Source organism: Mytilus galloprovincialis, chromosome 10 (assembly GCF_965363235.1).
Source record: "Mytilus galloprovincialis chromosome 10, xbMytGall1.hap1.1, whole genome shotgun sequence".
In the NCBI taxonomy this organism is placed as follows: Eukaryota; Metazoa; Mollusca; class Bivalvia; order Mytilida; family Mytilidae; genus Mytilus; species Mytilus galloprovincialis.
In genome coordinates, this window is record NC_134847.1 from 34,041,102 (window position 1) to 34,066,309 (window position 25,208).

The window sequence follows — 25,208 nt, forward strand, 5'->3', positions numbered from 1 at the left end:
TATTTAATGAAAAAAGTCACCTCGTTTCAGTTAAAAACTAACACTAAAGAGTATGATATAGATATAAGAAATAGTGCATGTTATTTATCTAGATGAGAATGCTATGTTGAGAAGAGTGCAGCATGATTCTAGAAGCATGTTGGTTGAATGTGATCGGGACCTACAGAATGTTGTTGATAGAAGACTACTTATACTCAGGGATAATTTGGACGAGGAGAAAAATCTGGTTAAACGCTTAAAGAAAGAGGTAAACATTTTATTACAGTTATAATGTGCGTATTGTTATGTGTTTACTTTTCTACATTGGCTAGAGGTATAGGGGAGGGTTGAGATCTCATAAACATGTTTAAACCCCCCGCATTTTTGCGCCTGTCCCAAGTCAGGAGCCTCTAACCTTTGTTAGTCTTGTATTATTTTTAATTTTAGTTCCTTGTGTACAATTTGGAGTTTAGTATGGCGTTCATTATCACTGAACTAGTATATATATTTATTTATAAGGGGCCTGCTGAAGGACGCCTCCGGGTGCGGGAATTTCTCCCTGCATTGAAAACCTATTGGTGACCTTCGGCTGTTGTCTGTTCTATGGTCGGGTTGTTCTCTCTTTGACACATTCCCCATTTCCATTCTCAATTTTATCATAGTAAACCATGTCACTATTAAGAGGGTCGTAGTGGCGGTACATTCTTGCCAAATAACATTAACAGTAATGTTTGGTGAATGAAGATAACATGTTGATTTTCTTTTAGACGATAAAAAATAGACAGATTTTGATGAATTACATTAATTCTTTAACAAAACAACAGTAAGATAATTATTTCAGACCTGATGAATCATGGTAAAGGGCATTCCTACCCTCTATTAAATATTCTGAATTAGAAGATATTTGTAATAAGATTTTGCAAAGACCTGTAAAGTGAATTGTCGCATTAAAATTTACAGGCCTGTTGAGTTGACCGGCCATTATTTGAGCTATGGTCTTAAAATATCTAAAGAATTATTTACTAGCATTTGTGAATAATTAAAAAAATTTCACTTGATTTCAGTCCTTTGATGCTAAATCCAAATGTCTTATATCAGAAATTGCAAACAGACTCTCATCTGAAAACTAATTGTGTTAAGAAACCAAAAAGCAATTGACCAGTATATCTTGATCTTTAGATTGGATGATTCCTGTCCTTATATTGAATACTTTATTATAGCTAGAAGAGAAAAGTAAGACCATTCTAAAGCTTGAAAGTTTGCAGACCTTGGGCCTGGATAAAACAGAGAAACTGAAAGAAGAGATCAATGCCTTAAAGAGGTTAGTGATTCTGTTTAATAAAGGCACATTTTCAAGTAATATGAGTTGTAAATCATGTAAGTAAAAAATTGATGTTCTGCAGTCTGTGATGATACTTTTTTTGCCCCTTTTATTGGCATTATGTTTCCTGGTCTCTGGATTAGTTTGTTTGTCTATCCGTCCGTCTGTCTGGCTTTAGGTTAAAGTTTTTGGTCAAGGTAGTTTTTGATGAAGTTGAAGTCGTATCAACCAGAAACTTAGTAAAAATGTTCCCTATACATGTACTATGATTTTTATAATTTTAATTCCAAATTAGAGTTTTGACGTTCCACTGAACATAGAAAATGATAGTGCTAGTGGGGCATCTGTGTACTATGGACACATTCTTGTATTGTACTGGTGGTGTCCTGAAACCCAAATTATTAGATAGCTGATTAATATTATAGAAATGATTGAATTTTTGTCAGAAAAAAGTAAGATTTCCCCCATTATCAGGAATTTGAATAGTTTAAATTACCATCATATGGAACAAAGGTCATACGATAAAAGTTTACATATAGAAATTCTAAATACCTCCACTTTATCTGTTAACTAAATAAGTTTATTTTGATTTTCTACTTTATTTTCTTTTGTAAAACTGTACAAAATCCTCTAATAGAGCAAAATTTGAATAATATAAGGCTAGGAAATTATAACTATCAACTTGTCCTTTCCTATAATGGCTAATTGAAAGTAAATTGAATCTTTTTACATTGCTGGGACTGTACGTAGCTAGTGTATCAATAATTATTGATCGTAGCTGCATATAGAACTCGGTGGTAGATTTGTTTCCTGTATCTGTATATTATATCACTTAATTCATGGCTGATGTGTGAAATAATTATGGAAATCAGGTAAACAAATATATTTTTTACTTACTTTATTTTTATTGGGTGTTTAGAGTTGAAGAAGAAGCTGCATATATTTAAGAATATTCTGTTGAAATATTTACCATTTTCATCAATTTGGAATAAGTACTATTTCTGGGAAGACTGACATATGGTTCAAAAGATGTCACCTGCAAACCAATTTTTTTTTAGAAATGCCCAGTTTGGTTATAAGTTGTTTATGGTACTTCACGTTGTGATAAGGCTAGGTTGATTCTGATGAAAATACTACCATACAGTTCAATATTCTATTCAAAACATAAGCATAAACATAGTTACAATATTCTACATAGATACGCGATGTCATATAGTTAGTTGCAACAGCACATATGGTTATGCTTTACGTTCTTACAATTCTGGACATGCCCCTTGGGAAGAAAGAAACCCTTAAAGTTATTGATTTTTTTTTCTGCAGGTCAAAGATCAAGGTCGCAGAACATCTAAAAGACTGAAATTTGTGAAAAGTTTGGTTTCAAAACATTATCTTTTGAGATGTAAATCATGTTTTTTTTTCTTTCTTTGTTTGATAATGGACTTTAAGGTGAACAAGATCTTTATTGATTTTAAGGTCAAGGTCACTACAGCAGAAAATTTTGTACCTTTTATCTTTCCCAGCAGTTGATATAAATTGTCAGTAGTCTTACTAACATGTTTAACCCCGCCACATTCTGTATGTATATGTGCCTGTCCCAAGTCAGGAACCTTTAATTCAGTGGTTGTCGTTTGTTTATGTGTTGCATATTTGTTTTTCGCTCATTTTTATGCCCAACCTACAATAGTAGAGGGGCATTATGTTTTCTGGTCTGTGCATCTGTCTGTACATTTGTTCATTCGTTTGTCTGTTCGTCCGTCCGTCTGTCCCACTTCAGGTTAAAGTTTTTGGTCAAGGTAGTTTTTGATGAAGCTGAAGTCCAATCAACTTGAAACTTAGTACACATGTTGCTTATGATATAATAATTCTAATTTTAAAGCCAAATGAGACTTTTCACCCCAATTTCACGGTCCACTTAACATAGAAAATGAAAGTGCGAGTGGGGCATCCGTGTACTTTGGACACATTCTTGTTTGTAAATAAGGTCATTAGTTTTCTTGTTTTCTTGTTTTTCATTGTCATTTCAGGGCCTTTTATAACTGACTATGCAGTTAAGGTTTTGCTCTTTGTTGAAGGCCATACAGTGACCTACGGTTGTTAATTTCTGTGTCATTTGGCCCCTTGTGGAGAGTTGTCTCATTGGCAATCATACCACATCTTCTTTTTTATATTAACAGTCCTCATTGTAGTCATCACTTTAATCTTTTTATTGCTAATACTAAAACCACAAAGACTCCTAAAGCTTCTGTAATTTCATGATTGAACAGTTCTTAAGGAATATTCTCCTTATAAGTGTTATGAATAGTAGCACCATTCTGGAAAGCAACATTAATATGGTTAAATGGAACAAATTTGTCAATATATCTCCTGATCAGCAAACATTTTATTGCATTTCATCTCACAATTTCAAACAGAATTCGTCTGTGGAGAATTGGTCTTTTTTTTTCATAGAAAGTTACTCGACATAGATCAAGTCTATATCAATAATCCTATTCTTATACCAAGATTTTTATTCCTATGGCAATTAGAAGAAGGCTAGGATTGATTTATCACCATTTTTTAACATTACTTGTCATTCTCTGTGTCAAATTGTGATATGAGCAGTTCGATCCTTATTTTTAAGTCCTTCAAAGTATTGTAGCGACATTGTTGTATTTTTCTATGACAAATGTGGACTTTGTTTCCTGTATTTAGAATTTAATACTATTTTGAAAATTTATATATAATGGGTGGATGTACCTCAAAACAAAGTTTCAATGTGACAAAGCAAAAACACCAGTAAGTGTTTATATTTTCTTATAAGTGTATCTATATATTATTTTTTTTTTTTTTTAAATATTTTAAATGATGATTTTTTTCTACACTTCAGCCATAATACAGTTTAGTGGTAAAAACAATCATCTAGCCAACAGTTGTTAAATTTTTTTGGCTCACTTGTGTGCAGTACATATTTTGAATATACTACTATTTATATATTTTTTTTTATTTTTCATGTATTTTGTTAAGCACTGACATAATTTTAAGGTGATATTTAAAAAAGTTATTTTTCTAGTAATGCATACATACTCAAATTTCAGTTAAGGATGTACTTTTTAAAATTTCAAATTTAAAAAAAAGCAAACATTGAACAAAATAATCTAAAAATTATTGATATGTTATATAGCTCCTTTTCGAGATATTTGAATTTTAAAAAATGGCAGTAATTGGCTTACTCAGACTTTCAGACACAAATTCCCAAACTGTGACCCAAGTACATCCTTAAACCAGTTATATATTATCAGTTAAAATTGCTATACTGTATTATTAAAGCTTGTATTTTTGTCTTTCAGAACTAACATGGAGTTGTTTGATAAATGTGCCAAATCTGAAGGTTTGTATTTTTTCCTGACATCTGATAAATGAGTTTGCCTTATACTTGGTTACTGATTTGGAATTTCCACTTTACTGATTCAAGATTCACTGAGAATATTTTTTGAAAAAAATACATTTTAAGCCTTGTGTATTTTGTATTTTTACGTGGTAGAGAAAATTTCCTGATTGTGAAAAAAATAACCTTTTTCATGGATTATCCAAAAATATGAGCACATCTAAAAAAAATTGCTTTTTCCAGTTCATTACTGAGTGAATATAAAGTAAGGAGATGTTGTATGATTGCCAATGAGACATTTATCCACCTGAGACCAAATGACGTGAATGTTAGCAACTATAATACAGTTCTGTGTCCCCGATCTTTCTTAATGTGGTTCTTTAATAAGGTTTATAGTTTCAAACTTGTAAGTTTTATTACTTTTGATGGGCGTATTACGTTTCCGCATTTTTAGCAAAAAACCAATTTCACGTTTCCGCATTTATGTGCATTACTTTTCCGAAATAAATAGATACCACCTTTCGGCATTTTAACCTGTATCTCACCTGTAGAAAAATGGTTATAATGATATATAAGACCCTTTTTTCGGTCTTTATCAGCAATAGCACCAGTTCGTAAAAATGACCGAAAACGAATTGAATGCGTTTCCGAACAGTGTGTCTAGTATGGTAGAGAAGAGATTACGAGTGTTGAACATTATCTTTTAATTGATATATGACCATGTTTGATTGTTGTCTCACCTTGACGGAGTCAAAAAGCAAGACTTAGGTATGCTGTTTCTGGCGTTGGCGTCGGCTATGGCGTCAACGGTGTATTAGTTTGTAATTAGGTCTACTTTATGGTGAACCACAAGTGTTGGGTCAATTATATTTGGTATGCAGTTGAATAAGCATTGGCACATCTCATTTCCATGGAGATTATTTGACCCTGCCCCTTCAGTCATGGTCTTTGACTTTGAAACTTTTGCTTATTAAGTCTCCCAAACAAAGTTTGGAGACTTATTGTTTTTGGTCAGTTCTTATTATTTTTATTATTCTTCTTCCTCTTCTTCTTCTTCTTCTTCTTCTTCTTCTTCTTCTTCTTCTTCTTCTTCTTCTTCTTCTTCTTCTTCTTCTTCTTCTTCTTCTTCTTCTTCTTCTTCTTCTTCTTCTTCTTCTTCTTCTTCTTCTTCTTCCGCCACTTTAAAAATGAACTTGTCCGCAGCGGTTCTCCTAAACGGCTAGTCAGATTTACTTAGGATTTTACAATATGTTAGACTAACATGTCTAGTTGAGCCATCAATGTTTCGTTTGTGCATTGGGGTCTATTAAGGGGTATTTTGGGGGGTAGAAAGGAGGGAGGGGTTTACTATAGAACCCTATGGGATTTTATTTTCTAAAATTTTCAAATGAATATAACTTGAAAACTGTAAGTGATAGATACATGCAGTCTTCAGAAATGATTATAGGACAATAAAACAAGTCACATGAAATATAGGGGGAGTCCCTGGGGGGTCATCCCCACCCCCTTCAATCTGAGAATATGCTTGTATCTTATAAACGGTCCAGATCCCCACCCCTAAACCATATATATTCTTGAATGGGACGATAAAACAAATCAAATGAAATTAAAGGGAAGTCCCCGGGGGTCATCCCCACCCCCTTCAATTTGAGAATATGCTTTTATCTTGTAAACAGTCCAGATCCCAACTCCTAAACCATATATATTCTTGAATGGGACGATAAAACAAATCAAATGAAATTAAAGGGAAGTCCCCGAGGGTCATCCCCACCCCGTTCAATTTGAGAATGTGCTATTATCTTGTAAACAGTCCAGATCCCCACCCCTTAACCATATATATTCTTGTAGGGGACAATAAAACAAATGAAATGAAATAAAAGTGATGTCCCTAGGGGCTCACCCCACCCCTTCTTGTTTGAAAACTTGTAAACGGTCAACATCCCCACCCCTAAACCATATCTATTCTTGTATGGGACAATAAAACTAATCAAATGAAGTTCAATGGAAGTTCCTGGGGGTCACCCCCACCCCGTTCAATTTGAGAATGTACTATTATCTTGTAAACGGTCCAGATCCCCACCCCTAAACCATATATATTCTTGAATGGGACGATAAAACAAATCAAATGAAATTAAAGGGAAGTCCCGGGGGTCATCCCCACCCCGTTCAATTTGAGAATGTGCTATTATCTTGTAAACAGTCCAGATCCCCACCCCTAAACCATATGTATTCTTGTAGGGACAATGAAACAAATGAAATGAAATAAAAGTGATGTCCCTATGGGGCTCACCCCACCCCATCTTGTTTGAAAACTTGTAAACGGTCAACATCCCCACCCCTAAACCATATCTATTCTTGTATGGGACAATAAAACTAATCAAATGAAGTTAAATGGAAGTTCCTGGGGGTCACCCCCACCCCGTTCAATTTGAGAATGTACAATTATCTTGTAAACAGTCCAGATCCCCACCCCTAAACCATATATATTCTTGTAGGGGACAATAAAACAAATGAAATGAAATAAAAGTGATGTCCCTAGGGGCTCACCCCACCCCCTCTTGTTTGAAAACTTGTAAACGGTCAACATCCCCACCCCTAAACCATATCTATTCTTGTATGGGACAATAAAACTAATCAAATGAAGTTCAATGGAAGTTCCTGGGGGTCACCCCCACCCCGTTCAATTTGAGAATGTACTATTATCTTGTAAACGGTCCAGATCCCCACCCCTAAACCATATATATTCTTGAATGGGACGATAAAACAAATCAAATGAAATTAAAGGGAAGTCCTGGGGGTCATCCCCACCCCGTTCAATTTGAGAATCTGCTATTATCTTGTAAACAGTCCAGATCCCCACCCCTAAACCATATATATTCTTGTAGGGGACAATGAAACAAATGAAATGAAATAAAAGTGATGTCCCTATGGGGCTCACCCCACCCCCTCTTGTTTGAAAACTTGTAAACGGTCAACATCCCCACCCCTAAACCATATCTATTCTTGTATGGGACAATAAAACTAATCAAATGAAGTTAAATGGAAGTTCCTGGGGGTCACCCCCACCCCGTTCAATTTGAGAATGTACAATTATCTTGTAAACGGTCCAGATCCCCACCCCTAAACCATATATATTCTTGTAGGGGACAATAAAACAAATGAAATGAAATAAAAGGGAAGTCCCGAGGGAGTCACCCCACCCCCACTTGTTTGAAAACTTGTAAACGGTCAACATCCCCACCCCTAAACCATATATATATACTTGTATGGGACAATAAAGCTAATCAAATGAAATTAAAGGGAAGTTCCTGGGGGTTGCCCCCACCCCGTTCAATTTGAGAATGTGCTATTATCTTGTAAATGGTCCAGATCCCCACCCCTAAACCATATTTATTCTTGTAGGGGACAATAAAACAAATGAAATGACATAAAAGGGAAGTCCAGAGGGGGTCACCCCACCCCCTCTTGTTTGAAAACTTGTAAACGGTCAATATCCCCACCCCTAAACCACATATATTCTTGTGTGGGACAATAAAACAAATCAAATGAAATGTAGGAAAAGTCTCTGGGGGTTACCACCACCCCCTCCTGTTTGAATACTTGTAAATGGTGGAGATCCCCACCCGTAAGCCATATATATTCTTGTATTGGACAAAAAATCAAATCAAATGAACATGGGACCATATAAATGGCGAGTTATGGGAGCTTTGTTTGGGAGACTTCGTAACAGCATCCTGTTACAATTACTTCTTGTTTTACATGTATTAGTTTGTGATTAGGTCAGTTTATGTGGAACCACAAGTGGTAGGTCAGTGATATTTGGTATGCAGTTGTATAAGCATTGGCACATCTGATTTCCATGGAGATTATTTGGCCCTGCCCCTTCAGTCATGGTCTATTGACTTCGAAATTTTTTCAAAGTTATCAGTCTTAGTTTGTGGTTAGGTCATTTAAAGGGGAACCATTAGTGGAAGGCCAATGTTAATTGGTATTCAGTTGTATAAGCATTGGCACATCTCATTTCCATGAAGAATATTTGGCCTCGCCCCTCAGTCACAGTCTAATGACTTTGAAACTTATCTTAGTTTACATGTATTAGTTTGTGATTAGGTCAGTTTATGTGGAACCACAAGTGGTAGGTCAGTGATATTTGGTATGCAGTTGTATAAGCATTGGCACATCTGATTTCCATGGAGATTATTTGGCCCTGCCCCTTCAGTCATGGTCTATTGACTTCGAAATTTTTTCAAAGTTATTTGTCTTAGTTTGTGGTTAGGTCATTTAAAGGGGAACCATTAGTGGAAGGCCAATGTTAATTGGTATTCAGTTGTATAAGCATTGGCACATCTCATTTCCATGAAGAATATTTGGCCTCGCCCCTCAGTCACAGTCTAATGACTTTGAAACTTATCTTAGTTTACATGTATTAGTTTGTGATAAGTTCAGTTTAAGATGAACTGCTAATGTTAAGTCAATGATATTTGGTATGCATATTTATTGGCATCTGCAAGTATTGTTTCCATGGAGATTATTTAGCCCCACCCCCTCTTCATGGTTCATTGACTTTGAAACTTTTTCATAGTTTACAAGTTAATGTTTGTATTTAGGTTGGGGAACGACTTATAATAAGTCAATGGTATTTGGTATGCAGTTGTATTAGCATTGGCACATCTCGTTTACATGGAGATTGTTGAGCCATGTTACTCAATATTTACATAACTTGTTTAAGATGTTAAAGTATTACTATTTTGATTCCAACATATCAAAATTATAAAAAGGCGAGACATATCTCTGTGATTATAGTTTATTATAATTTTAAGTTGATGGTTTCATTTTAATCATAAAGACTTATCCTACTTCTACCTCCGCTTTGTTGAGCAGGGGGCATCATGTTTACCTGGCAAATGGAAGAGTCATACATTAAACATTAAAATGCGGAAACATAAATAAGCTTTAACTAAATCAATGTAAAAACAATGCAGAAAAGAGTACTATACAAATGCAGAAACGTAGTGCCAAACTGCGAAAACGTAAAATGCTGCTTTTGATACCCTTCAAATGGGAATGAATATTTACTCAAATGGAAATTTTAACTGGAAATAGTTTGGTTGAGGCAGGCCTTTTGTCTTTATGCCCCACCTACGATAGTAGAGGGGCATTATGTTTTCTGGTCTGTGCGTCCGTTCGTCCATCCGTTCGTCCGTCTGTCTGTCCCGCTTCAGGTTAAAGTTTTTGGTCAAGGTAGTTTTTGATGAAGTTGAAGTCCAATCGACTTCAAACTTAGTATGCATGTTCCCTATTATACGATCTTTTAATTTTAATGCCAAATTAAGAGGGTTTACCCCAATTTCACGGTCAACTGAATTATAGAAAATGATAGTGCGAGTGGGGCATTCGTGTACTGGGGACACATTCTTGTTTCATTAATAGTTTACATTAATGTAAATTGATCACTAATATTTATTATGTTTTCTGATAGGTCAAATAAACTGTCTACAGGATGATATGAGGAAGAGCGAAAAAGATGTGGAAATAGAAAAGCTACGATCCTATGAATTAGAGGTTAGTGTAAAAAATGGTTTATTAAATAGGTTAAAATACAGGATATAGACATTAAAATACTTTTCCCTATTTTTATGTCCTCATTTTCATAAGGAACCAGATTGTTCTAAAATAAAACAGAAAAAAAAACAGGAAAACTTAAGGGAGTTTGCTTCTCAGTTTCAAAATAAATAACTTTTCAAAACACTTGTATATATTGATAGGGGATTAATAAAGGAACCAAAAAGAGCAAAAAAACGTATAGGTCAATGTGCTTGTTTTCGAGATATTAGCCATTGAAATTTTGGCGGGAAAATGTTTCTCTTGACTTTTCATAGCTTTATCATTGACAAGTTTAAGATCTCAGAAACTATTAAAAAATAATTGAAATTTTATAAGACTTTTACAGATGGCTTATCATTATACATGTAAAAAAATTATAAAAGGAAAAATGGGGTCAATGGGCAATTTAAGGCATTAAAATGGATAAAACCAGAGGATTCCGAAAATCTGACAAAAAATCCAAAACATGACAAGCGAAGTTCCTTAATTGGAAGGGATTTATTTTATTTTGAACTTTTGTGTTTTTTGAATAAAAAAAAAAATTGAAGCTTATTTATGATGTATTTTGCATTTTAATGTTGTTTGTACCATATGCAGCCTTATTGCCACTGTAAATCAAAATGTATAGGGAAAAATCATGTTTTTTATGTTTCAGTGAATTGTTTCCCTCCCATATGACAAAACAATTTGCTTACTGTATATCTTATATTACAGGAAAATCTGTATTCCAATAAACTTTCCAGACAAATGGATTTAAAGGAGATATGGAGAATAGTACAAAAAGATATAGAGAATGAATGTCAGGATGAAATCAGTGTAGGTGGCTTTATATTACCAATTGATTGTTATTAGTTTGAAATATTTGATTAGGGACTTTCAGTTTTGAATTTTTTCAGTGTTTTTTGTGATTTAACTTTTTTATGCCCCGCCTACGATAGTAAAGGTGCATTTTGTTTTCTGGTCTGTACATCTGTCTGTCTGTTCGTTCATCTGTTCGCCCATTCATCTCACTTCAGGTTAAAGTTTTTGGTCAAGGTTGTTTTTGATGAAGTTGAAGTCCAATCAACTTAAAACTTAGTACACATGTGCCCTATTATATGGTCTTTCTAATTTTAATGCCAAATTAGAGGTTTGACCCCAATTTCACGGTCCACTGAACATAGAAAATGATAGTGCAAGTGGGGTATCCATGTACTATGGACACATTCTTGTTATTCTATTAATTCCATTTGTGGATTCATTGAATTATATTTCTCTTGCTAAGATATATGACTAATTCTTATTTTGACTTAAAAATAGTTGGAAAGATTATGTATTCAGAGATTCCATTTATGTTGATAATTTTGCAAATCATTTAAAGATGCAGGTAACTTAAGATTTTCTTCGTGGGCTCTTTTGAATTTAAATTTTATTGAAACAATCATTGTATTTAAACAAAAATATTTTAGAATTTGCTTTTGAAACAGTTGATAAACAGTATTGATCTAAGCTAAATAGAAAACAGAATAATTCAAAATCATAAGAAATGGGAAATAACTCCAAAATAAATAAAAGTTTAAAATGGAAAAACTATAGATTGTTAAAAGAGGGTTCAAACCACATTACATACATATTTGTTTATCAAAGTGCAACCTGAATACATACTAAAAAGAACGGGTTTTTTTCAGTATCATTTAATTTGTAATATTCAGTTTATATTAAGTTAATATTGTAGAAACTGTTGGTTTGGTTTTCATCATATCTATTCAAATATATACAGATATTTATTGGTAAGAAATGTAAAAAAAAAAATCCCCAACATATTAAAAAGAAATAGATGGGTTTACCTCACCTCTATAAGAGCAATCATTTCTGGATAATTGTAAAACAAAAAATAACTGAACAAAATTCTGTAATGTGAAAGGATAACAAAGAAAAAGTTAATGTTAAGGATGTACTCAGGTGATCTAAGGTAAAATTAAATAAATCAAGAATCCAAAATTGATACTTTAAGCTGAAAGAGTATTAGTTAAGGATCAAAATAAGCTAAACATATTGATAGGTCATGGAGCTCCTTTTTGAGATATTTGATTTATAAAATATGGCAGGAAATGGCTGACTCGGACTTTAACCTTATATTTGCATTGGTATTATTTTCGTCTCGAATCAAAAGAAAGAAAATCAAGAATCTGCTAAAATTGGTCAAATGACCATTTATGAGCTATTAAGTCTTATGTTAAAAGAGAAATAGGTGTTATGGGGCAAAATATTTTACCTTGTATCCTATGGAAAAATACTGAGGAGTCCGAACATTTGACACTTCTTCCAAAACCTGGTCCAAGACCACAATTAAGGACCCCGCTTTTCGTTGTCCACGAATATAGTTCCTTTTAATTAGAGTGTATTTTTTTCCCTTCCTCACTCATTTCTTAGATTTTTTTGGGTGGAAATGAAAGAAGAGAGGTGAAATAAATTTTTGGATGTTGTATTTAAACTGATTTTGATATGGAATGAGTGATTAGGCCAAGTGCAAAAAGGTAATATTTACAGTTTTCGGAACATCTCTTGACTTGTCAATAGGGGTATGGATGTGTATTGGCTAAATTTGTAAAAGTGATTGCGTAGTCTTTCTGAATTTTGGATATATATTTGGACTAGGACTATACATTACACACACAAAAAAATTGACAAAAGTGCATGGTGCAATTTTTTAAATGATGCAAAACGTTATAAAGAACTGATAGAAGAATTAATTGTGGTCTGTGGCCACCTCACCTAAGTACATCCTTAAGTTTTACTTTTGCATTCTTTATTTTTCAGTTTGAGAATGAGATGAATGATTCAGCAGATACAATCAAGAGGAGGATATTCAATGAAATTCTGGCCCTGAAATCTGACCTTCATCTGACAAAGTCAACATTTGAGCTGGTAATATGAAAGAATAAACAAAAAATCTTTAGTTGGTTTTCTCTCTATCTCTATTTATCACACTTTGTTTAAATGAAGCGTAATGAATAAAGGGGTTTGGTCAGAACCATAAAACACTGGGTGCAATTTTTCAAGTATAATATGGTTAAAAGACAATTCACAAGGCTTTTGACTGTCGTCCATCAGTGTTATGAAATTTTTTTGAGTTTTTCTTAATTCTTAAATCATGCCCTCTGTTTAACCTGCTTATTCTGGTAAGATGTTTTGTTTTGGGTTCATTCTTTGAAAATTATTGCTTTATCCCATATATAAGAAGATAACAAAAATAAATGACAGTATGTCAAAAAATCATTTTATTTGATCTCAAACAAGATTGGAATGTTGTATTTTTTAGAACAAGTCCAAGAAAAAAGAATCATCTTTACGTAAATGTAGCTGTTTTGGGACAGGTAGTTCTGCAAGCTCTCCACTCGTAGGTAAGAAAGTTATTCAATAACTCCATGTATACATTGATATTGCAGTCATCATTAATATAAGTTTAAAACCCGCAATATATATATATATAAGAAGATGTGGTATGAGTGCTAATGAGACAGCTCTCCGTCCAACTCACAATTTGTAAAAGAAAAAAACATTTAAAAGGAAAAAACAAAGAAAAAAACATTTAAAAGGAAAAACCAATAGTTTATTTTATATAAGAAACGAGAAACACTTATAAACCACATCTACAAACGACAACTTCTGAACATCAGGTTCCTGACTTAGGACAGGTGCAAACAAATGCAACAGGTTTAAATGTTTTAATAGGTACCGACCTTCACTCTTACCCTAAACGATGGTGTAACATCACAACATAGAAAGACACACTATACAATATGTCAAAATCTAAATCATCCTTAACCTATAAATCTTATTGCATAGTTCCTTATTAAACTTGATTTAAGGATTTAAATAAGTTTCAAACAAAGTTGACATTTGCCACTGGACATTTTGGAACCAACAATCAATTATTCTTATTCTCCAAATAGACATACTAAATAACTGAGAACCCCTTACAAAATGCCAACTCATCCATTAAAAAAGGAGCCACTATCACAATGTCAGCAATTCAGGATTTTAGAACCCCTCACTATACCAGTATATTGAAATAATTATACCCCACCCAATTTATTGCGTCAGGTATAATGTTGTTGGTCCTTCCATCAGTTTGTCCATCAGTCCTGGTCTTGTCATTGCAATTCCTCTGAAACCACTCAATAGAATTTCATGAAATTGTGTAAATGATGACATACAATGAAGATGTACATAACAACCGAAAATTATGATTCAATTTTTTTCCTAGGAGTTGTGCCCCTTTGAACTTAGAATTTTGGCCTATATATACTACTGCAACAGTTTGTAATCACAACTCCTCTGAAATCACACAACAGAATTTCATGAAACTTTGTAGTTACTGAGGACATAATATGTTATTGTGCATATCCAGAAGGAATTTTTTATCAGGTAAATTTTGTATAGTTTATTTAGTTATGAGTCTTCGAACTTAGGAATCTGGTGAGATTCTGTTTGTCCAGTGACAATGTGGGGTGTAGGGTATGTGAGCGTGCTCTCAAATGTTCTTTAATTTGGAAATTATTTACACTTATACTAACCTATTTTTCAGAGGCACTAACAATAGATTTCTTCAATGGAAACAGACCATTACCTCAAATATTAACTGATAGCCTTAGTTTAAACAAAGAACAATCTAGTAGAGAGAACTTAAATGACATGAACGATTGTAGCTCAGTTAGCACTGAAAATACTGTTGTTAGGAATCGTCTTCTTTCTCAAAACTCCAGTACTGATGGCATTTTAGAATTTGATTGTCGTTCCGAAAGTGATGCAAACATTGATATTAATGAAAACGAGGACAGTTTTGTTTCGTTGGAAGATTCCATGACTAGTAGCTTGAGAAGACTTAGTTACCAAGCCGCAATTGACGATTCTAAGGAATTGTATAAAACTGATGTTGTGATTGGATCGACAGATTCAGAATCCGCCTTTGATTTGATCGAAAGTAAATCTGATTGTGATGTGGCGGCACAACCACAACGTCGGCTAAGTAGTGGATGTACTATAATGGGGGACGACGTTTATCTTGGTGATAATATCGACACACGCAACAAAGGAGTAGAGGATTATTGTTGGAAAGATAACATGGTGGTTTTCGATGAAGATGTTTCGTACTCAAGTTACAGCTTTTCACACTTGTCCTATCCATTCCAGCCCCTTAGACAGGATGTTTTCAGGTAACTGATATATACACATATATATGTATGTTTATAATATAAAGTGTCTTATTTGTTGGGTTTTTTTTTGGGGGGGGGAGAGATGGGAGTTTATAAAATCAACCTGTCAGTCAAAACTAAATTTTGTATCCTTTATTTGATTAAATAAAACTTAGTTGAATAAGTTATGATATGCCACCATTACCAAGTGAAGGATTTTGTTCATAGTCAAGTTAATCTAGAATTATACCCCTTTCACCATAGATATTTTTTACGAATATGAGAACCAACCTTATCATCCCAGCTTCTCTTTCATGGTTCATCCTATCAACATGAAATTTAGTATATTATTAGATCCTTATATGCAAATGTGCATTCTGTCTATTCAGGTTGTTTTTATGAGTAATTCCTAATTAAACTTAGAACTTCAGGCCTGTCTGGCACCAAGCATGCAGTGATATTGTTGTCTTTTTTCAAAACTACCTCTACCGTTTTTTATTGGGAAAAATGCATATTTTTTAATGAAATTGGGAAATTTGTATATTTTATTCTAAACACATCTTCGATTTTTTGCTGACCTTTGCTGTCTTTTTTGTACTGTTTTTTCATGTATATTTTGGTTGTCAGACATTTTCAACCTGAAAGGTACTTTTCGGAGAGGGGAAAGAAACAACAAATGATGGTACTTAATGCATTGAAACCCACATGTGTTACAAACACCAATATGATTCTGATCAGAAAACTGGATCTCAAAAGTGCTTTAAAATAATAAAATAATAACATGAATACGATATTTACAAACATTACTTCCAATGCCATCACTGTTTGGGGAAAATGTAAAACTTTTTGGGAGGAATTTTAAGCCATTTTTTTTAGTAATTGGGAATTTTCTCTAGGGGAAAAAGCCGAATTTTGGCTGTAATTTGTGGCAAACAAAATCACTGGCATGTCATCCCAACCAACTTCTTCTGTATAGTCTATCATATAAACATATCGCTCATTAAACTGTTTGATACTAATATTGTGGATTCATTTATTTTTATTAGTACCAATTTTCGTGGATTAAAGATAACTTACATGTTTCTGGATATTTGATTTAGTGGTTTTTCCAAAGTCTGCATACCAGCCTATTGAAAATGTGTTATTAGTTGAACATTTGATTTCGTGGTTTGTCTGTACTCACAAAATCCACAAAAAAATGGTATCCAACGAATAATAATGAATCCACAGTACTCAGATGTGCTTGTTACTGTCCAATGAACTTTTAGATTTTTGTCATTTCAACTTAGAATTTTTTTAATTGTCCTCCACTAAAAGCAACTTCTCCAATAAATGTAAAGGCATAGCTTATTCCCTTTGGTCCCCTTGTTTGCCCAATTAGTGAATTAGTTTTAAGTTGAATGTAAATGTCATTTTGATAACAAATTTGCATTGCTTGTGGGTATGAGTTTTCTGCTACAGTTATGTCCCCTTGTACTTGATCAATGATTTTTTAGAATTTAGTGATTAAAATACAATTTAAGTATTTGAATGCACCTTGGAAGCATCAAATGTATAAAGTGTTGGTTTGTTTTTGTTTTTTATTTTTTGGATGCCCCTGCCACAAGGCAAGGTGGGCATTAGGTGTTACGTTTCTTTAATCTTTCATTGATAAATCTAGAAATTATTTAACCCTTTCCTCAAAGGAAATTATTTTTTTGCATACTTGATTTGCATAGGATTTTTCAATAAAATGCTGAAAACATGCTTTAAAGTATAAAATGCATTGCAAAAAAAAATATTCATCAAATAAAGTTAAGTCAGATATTCTTATGAATATCCTTTCCATATATTAGATACAAATTTTATTAAGTCTGATGCAGACATTTCATAGTCAAAGCGTTACAACTGAGGTACTACACAGACGTCAAAAGGCGTCATTATGGAGGAAAGGGTTAAAGTAAGGTTTCTGTTGGTCCTCAAGCTTTCATAATTTTGGCTTGAAGTGTTCCTAACGAATATGTATGAAGAAAGTAATAATTTTATATTTTAAGACTTAGACCAACAACTGACCTTTATATAAATAAAGTGAAAATTAGCTTTTTCAATGAAAGCATGCAATTTTAAATTCTTTAGAAAATTGTTGATTAAATACTTTTTTCAATATTACTCAGAGTGCTTCAGATTTTTAGATGACAATGAAGGACTATTACTTATTCCATTGTTTATCTCAAGACTGGAATAACTTTATATAATTGATTGAATTGTAAAGGGTGTTTTTAATTTATCATAGTATTTGACTATGTTTTGGAAAATATTATCAAATATTCTTTATATTCTGGTATGATGAATAAGAACCTTTTGTTTTCTTTCTTTCTTTCAGAGATGAAGATTCCTACAATGAAAAAGAACCTTCCTCAAAGGTATGTTATTTTTTTTTTATCTGCTTCAGTCCATTTTTTATTTATCCTTTTTAACTCGGTTTTCCAAAGAAAAAAGAACAGTTTTTTAGATTAATGAAATACAGGGGTGGCTGCCAACAGTTATTTTGTGATAGCTTATGAACCCTTCTACTAATGGTTTTCAAATTTATTATGTTACTATTACTTGATTTATTTCACTTGACTGGGTGGAGTTTATCCATCTTTAGATAGGTGTTTTAGGATAAACTCATCAATGAAGTGTCCAGTCATTCTTTTGTAAATTCCATTAATGACACTGATAGGTGATTAAAAATCAGTAATAATCATAACGGCAATCATCCTTATCACACACATCTTCAAATAAACTGTCCTTATGCAAATTAAAACCTATGCTCCGCCCGATCAGTTGAAATACCATTGGTAATACTGATGACAAAATGGAGATCAAGTTCTATATTCATGGTATTTTCCTTTCCTGTTCAGGAGTTATGGTCCTTGGTTTATTGGAAAATGGGACTTAATGTTGCTACTGTGTTCTCATACTCTACTAGACCAATGCTTCTTCAATATTAATGTGTTCTTACTGCAAAATTTAATGGTCAAGTTTAGTTATAATGATTTTATAGTCATTGAGGTACATACAAAAATACTCATTCAGTTTCCATTAAAACTTAAGGTGGTACCCAACACTTTCACTAAAATTAATTTGGCTCTTTTAATTTTCATAAAATTTTGTCAAAGTAAATACTTTAACAAAAATATAAAAATTTAAAAAAATTTGAACCAACTGTTTTGTCAGAAATATAACACTGGTTATATAGCAATTTGACAACCACCAATTTTGATCATTGAGAAGCTTAATATTCCTTTTACAACACAACGTAATTAAAACGTTTAAAAGAGTTATCTCCCTGTATTGTTAGGTACCACCTTAAAGAAAAGATTACTTCATACCATGCTCTATATAAAAATGAAGAGATGCTGCACCATTGCCAATGAGGCCTTAGACCTTGGATGGTAGATTACTTTATGACCCTAAATGTATATTTGTAGATTATTATTGACAATTTTCAGGCCTCAAATAAAAAATGAGCATGACATTAAAGATTCTTTTCAAAGTGGACCTAATAGATTTTTAATGGCAGCTATTTCAATTTTATTTGCAAAGATTTTATTAATAGCAAATATTTTACAATTTTTAAGGGCATAAATAGCTGCTGATTGCTAGCTTACAAATTTTTCTGTGTGTGCACTGGATAAAATTGAGAATGGAAATGGGGAATGTGTCAAAGAGACAACAACCCGACCATAGAAAAAACAACAGCAGAAGGTCACTAACAGGTCTTCAAAGTAGCGAGACATTCCCGCACCCGGAGGCGTCCTTCAGCTGGCCCCTAAACAAATATATACTAGTTCAGTGATAATGAACGCCATACTAATTTCCGATTTGTACACAAGAAACTAAAATTAAAAAAATACAAGACTAACAAAGGCCAGAGGCTCCTGACTTGGGACAGACGCAAAAATGCAGCGGGGTTAAACATGTTTATGAGATCTCAAACCTCCCCGTATACCTCTAGCCAATGTAGAAAAGTAAATGCATAACAATACGCACATTTAAAATTCAATTCAAGAGAAGATAGACTACCACTCTAACTCAGGATAAGATTAACTTCAAAATAGGATAGATAGGTTGGCTTGTTGGCAGGTTTTTTCCTGCCATGTTTTTAAATTCTTCTACATTGCCTGATTCTTCTTCTTGGAGCCTCTAGTTTATTTTCCTCCTAACTGCCTTGGTAAGATAAAAAAAAAATTGCAAATCAATTAAAAAGAAAGTCAAATTCCTTAAAAGTAAAAAATCCAGTAATAGATAGACATGATATCAAAGTTCTCCATGATTTAATGGCCCTAGTTATTAAGCTGTAATTTGTTAAAAGTCTTTATTTATGTTCCTGAAAAATGTTGATAGGACTTATAATGGGAATTTTATTTTATAAAAAGAAGAAAAATATTTTCTTACTTTAAGGTCATATATATTGAAGTAAGACATTGACCTCATAAGAAGTTAATTTTTAATGAATTTGATTTAAACTGCATTGAAAATTATGCAAATTAAAAAACGCAAAATGGTTGTGATTATTAAAAGGAATATATATTTAAGAAAAAAATGGTTGAGATTAACAAAAGGAATATATATTCAAGAAAAAAATGGTTGTGATAAGATTAATAAAAGGAATATATATTCTAGAAAAAAATGATTATTTTTTTTCAATCGTGGATCTTTTAAGTGATTTTCTTTTTTTTTTGTATTTTTATTGTATATTTTGTTTGTTATTAAACAGTTAAGATAATTCAATTTTAATATGAAATAAAAAAGAATATTTTGTGATTGGAAACAAATTTGTTATGAACAAACTTTATTTGATATTTATGAAGTAAATAAACAGCCAAAATATATAGGGGCAATGGGGCCTCTTGTTTGTAGGTTTGTTAATGTGATGAAAAGGAAAACAATAACAATTGTGATTTCCTTTTTATTTAATTGCCACATGCTAGTTTGTATATTTGCCAATAATAACAGTAATATTAACTCATTCAAGTTACACTTATGACATGTTGTAAATACATGTATATTACCTAACTGTTGTAAATTTCCTCATATTATAGAAATTAAAGATGGTCACATTTGTTATCTTAAGAAAATCAAAATTAAATTTGCAATTTCAAGTTGTGAAGTGTATTAAACTCTTAGCCTATAGCAAGAATTGTAAAGCAAATTATATGTCAGACTTAAACTTATAAAATCTGCTCTGAGCAAAATTGTGGAGAAAATACATGTAATTTATTCAATAGTGTAGGTAATTTCTCTTGTCGATCTGTTTTGAAAAGTGAATCAGCCACAAAAATTGTAAAGGATAAATGAAGTACCTCTTATTTCATCTGCACCCTTTGATGTTAGATACTTTAGAAGTTCAAGTTGTTTATTGGGAATATATTTATTGTGTGATAAATTTATGACTGATCTTTTTCTTGTAGCAGTCACTTGATAGTATCTCCTATAGTAAAGAGGAGGAGGACGTTAGGGTACCAGATACTGGGATAAAGGAACCAGATCTGTGTATTGAAAATCAAGGTAAGTAATTTGTTTCTACTAATTAAATGTGATATGATTTTATTAGTTTGATTGAATTGTTGATAGTGGATAAGTTAGTATTGATGGTGGTACTAAACGTCAGTGGATAAGTTAGTATTGATAGTGGTACTAAATGTCAGTGGATAAGTTAGTATTGATGGTGGTACTAAACGTCAGTGGATAAGTTAGTATTGATGGTGGTACTAAATGTCAGTGGATAAGTTAGTATTGATGGTGGTACTAAACGTCAGTGGATAAGTTAGTATTGATAGTGGTACTAAACGTCAGTGGATAAGTTAGTATTGATAGTGGTACTAAACGTCAGTGGATAAGTTAGTATTGAAAGGCCTAGCACACTGTAGTGAATATTTCTCTAGATATTATGAGAATAATGGAATCCTAGAAAGTCATTTAAACTATTGTACTACAGTTGCAATGCTGATTGAAAAAAGGGGGGATAAATTGTGAATGCGAAAATCATAGCATGGTATAGTTGTACACCATATCAAAGGAAGAATTAAGTATTGAACTGTCCTGCACACTGTAGGGTATATTTCTCCAGATACAGTGCATGAGAATGTAGATGGAATCCTGGAAAGGCATTTGGCATCTACTACAGATGCACTGCTAATTGAGGGGAGAGAAAAGGGGGGGGGGGGTAAAAATTCAAAAGGAGAAAATACTAGGATGTAATAGTTGTACAAAATGTCAGGTATGAAAGTTCCTGCACACCGTCATGCATATTTCGCCAGATATAATGTTTGTGCAATCCTGGAAAGACATTTTGAATGTTCTACAGATGCACTGCTGATTAGGAGGAAAATAAATAGATTGTGAAATTTTTGTTTTCAATCAATCAATATTATATCTTTTTTCTTATAGAATTTCTAAAATCTCCATTTAAAGGTGTTGAAACAACTCATGTCAAATTTGAATGATTGACACATTTTGTAATCTTAAAAATATTAAATAACTTAAAGTGTAAAATCAATTACCCATGTTTATGTAATAGGAGGAAGTAAAGAGGAAACCATATTTATTATCTTAAGCCTCAGGCATATAACTGAGATTTACCTCTTACAGGTTTGTGGACCATAATATCTACAATTTATTTCATTTAAATACTTGGTCAAAACCTGAAATGACCCTAAATTAGCCATAATTATCATAAGCAGTATTGGTTTGCCTAACCATCTTACCATACTTCTGTACTAACTTTATATATTTAGTGAGAGACAAGGATGTTTACATTATAAATAGATAGATATGATTAATCTATTAATAATTTATAGTCATCTTGTCAAAATCACTTGTCATTGAAATCAATATTTAATAATTAATAGTAAAGTAATTAAATTAAAATTTCATTTCGATAAGGCCTGAAAATAACAATGTTGAACTCTCTAGGTCAATTTTTGAAGGGAATACAGAAATCACCCTGTATGTGTCTGTCTGTCTGTTTTTCTGTTTTTGCTTTGTAAAGGAAACTCCTAACATGATAGATGTGTATTGGTGAAACTTTACACAGATGTAAAACACTTTAATAGTATCTGAGGATGTGCCTATAATTTCAGACTAGCAAGTTAAAAGTGAGATAGTAGAAATTGCTTTGAGCTATCTTTTTGAGAGATTTATCATAGTTCTGGTTTCTTCAAGTATTAAATCATTCCTCTATTCAAGGCAGATATTTCAAATTTAATTTTACACATAATATTCGATAGCAAATCCCCCAAAAAATAGAATGCACCTCCAATCCTAATTAAAGGAAAAAGTAACGCTGACAATATTGTTTGTAATTGGGCCAAATAAAAAAATATGTGTGGTTCCAGTTACATCTGAAAAAAAGTTAGGGTAGGTAAGTAGGGATTTTTTTTTATTTTATGGGTTTTTTTTTACATTGAGTCTATGGGAGAAACATTCTGACTTTAACAGTGCTTAATGAAAAATGACAATAAAATCTGTAGGGTAGGCTATTTTTAAGCCGAAAAAAGTAGGGACAGTAGGGTTACTGGAACCACACATATATTTTTATTTGGCCTTATATTGTACTGGGATATTTTGTGATTCTCACCTTGGTTTGAACTGGTATTCGGCTTTACTTACATGTATGCCAAGTCTTCATTTGTAAAACATATGCAGTTAATTAGTGAAAGCAATTACATTTGTATTTTGATATCAGGAAGGGATATTACATGTGCTTTGTTGTCAGCAGAAGTGTCTTTATAATCTATTCTTGAGGGACTATTATCTAGAAAACTTTGATCAGGAGATTATTTAGGTAAATGCAATTATTCTTACAGTTGTTAGATATAAGAAGATGTGGTGTGAGTGCCTATGAGACAACTCTCCATCCAAATAACAATTTAAAAACAAGTTGTTTAATCCAGCAAATAACTTTTCAAGGTCAGTAATGAGCTCTGACTAGGAATTTTGCAGAAAGGCCCTAATGACTAGTTACTGGTTTTTTTTATTGTGAATTCAATGATTTAAGACTAAATATTTATTGATTGATTGATTGATTGATTGTGTTTAATGCCATTTCAGCGCACTTTGCTGTCTCATGACACCCTAATTTATTGGTAGAGGAAGCCCACCTTTTTCAGCAAAATTAGCTAGTCGACCAAAAGGTTGAGGGTATTATCATGTCAAAGAGGGGTTCAGATTTACAACCTCAGTGTTAATAGGCTAGTGACTCATTGTAGATAGCCAAAATAAAATACATCTATCTTTTTGCAAAAAAGATATAAAAGTGTTGTATAGAACGTATCAGCCATACCATGAGAAATAACGACTTTTAAAAATCTAATTATTTTAATCACATGTAGTTGAAAGATTTAAACAGTAAGTAGTGAGAAAATTGAATGTATATATACTTTGATTGTATGTATAAATCAAGATGTAGACTTTTGTATATATATCTTGATCCAAAGCAAACAAAAGTTTGGAATTTAAAATGTAAATTGCATTCTTTAAGAATTGAACTTATCGGCTACATGGAACAATTTTCAATTTGATCAAAAGCCCTGCAGTTGTATAAGTGAGGGATTAGTGTTCAAGGTGAAAGTATTTTAGTTACAAATTTCATACTTGAATTAAAAGCAATTCTCTGCAGCAGGTAGGCTCATTTAGAAGATAATGAGATTTAAATTCGAGATTAAAGTTTATCTATGCATTGATCCTTATTGTGAAACATGTTGATTAGGTTTAAACGTTTTTGTGAACAAACAAAATATTCAGACAATTACACACATGTTAAACAAGTTGGTATATTAAAAGTAATATTGGATTTGAAACATGTTGAATTCCACTTTACCAATGCCATTATCAACGAATGTTATCTTCGCTTTGCCAATGACAAAAACAACAATAAGATTGCAACATGTTTATCTATGTAACTTCTATAATGTGCCATCTTTATTTTCCATAAGATTTTTCTCCCAAAATTGATATAATTTAAGCCTTAGATTTCAAAAAAACATTTTTTACCTATACAGAATAGTTTATACAGTTAAATTTGACAAAAGCTGAATATGTTCCGTTGTACCTAGTTCTAGGATAAATACATGATACTTATAAAGTTAAAATTGACTAAAGCTGGATATGTACTGCATGTATCTAGTTCTAGGATAAATACATGATACAGTTAAGTTTAACTAAAGCTGAAGATGTATCTAATGTACCTAGTTCTAGGATAAATACATGATACAGTTTTGAAAGTTTTACAAAAGCTGAAGATGTACCTAATGAACCTAGTTCTATGATAAATACATGATACAGTTAAAATTGACTAAAGCTGGATATGTACTGCATGTACTTAGTTTAAGGATAAATGCATGATACAGTTAAGTTTAACTAAAGCTGAAGATGTATCTAATGTACCTAGTTCTAGGATAAATACATGATACAGTTAAGTTTAACTAAAGCTGGAGATGTACTGCATGTACTTAGTTCTAGGATAAGATACGATTAATGACAACATGGTGTAAGAAATGATTAGTTTTATTGCTTGAGGTTGTCAATGTTTTTTTATACTTGTCAGTTATAAGTGTTATACATATGCCTTGACACATTAAAAAAAATAAAATTGAGATTGGAAACAGGGAATGTGTCAAATAGACAACAACCCAACCAAAGAACAGAAAACAGCTCAAGGCCACCAATGGGTCTTCAACACAGCAAGAAAATACAAGCACCTCAAGGCGGGCTTCAGCTGGGCCCTAAACAAAAA

The 25,208-nt window shown here is 32.5% G+C and overlaps 1 protein-coding gene across 5 annotated transcripts in view; it reads left to right on the forward strand.

The window, feature by feature from the left end:
* The window catches only part of LOC143047438 (uncharacterized), a 134,252-nt gene that overhangs the window by 41,392 nt on the left and 67,652 nt on the right, over positions 1–25,208 (forward strand). For 4 of the 5 annotated variants that reach the window (XM_076220501.1, XM_076220497.1, XM_076220499.1 and 1 more), the window contains 10 exons: positions 93–247; positions 1,200–1,300; positions 4,627–4,667; positions 10,144–10,226; positions 10,983–11,084; positions 13,068–13,175; positions 13,570–13,651; positions 14,839–15,466; positions 17,808–17,847; positions 20,884–20,980. In XM_076220501.1, coding sequence (XP_076076616.1) covers positions 93–247; positions 1,200–1,300; positions 4,627–4,667; positions 10,144–10,226; positions 10,983–11,084; positions 13,068–13,175; positions 13,570–13,651; positions 14,839–15,466; positions 17,808–17,847; positions 20,884–20,980 — 1,437 coding nt within the window. The remainder of the gene's footprint in view (positions 1–92; positions 248–1,199; positions 1,301–4,626; positions 4,668–10,143; positions 10,227–10,982; positions 11,085–13,067; positions 13,176–13,569; positions 13,652–14,838; positions 15,467–17,807; positions 17,848–20,883; positions 20,981–25,208) is intronic. The other variant, XM_076220498.1, reaches the window with a different exon arrangement.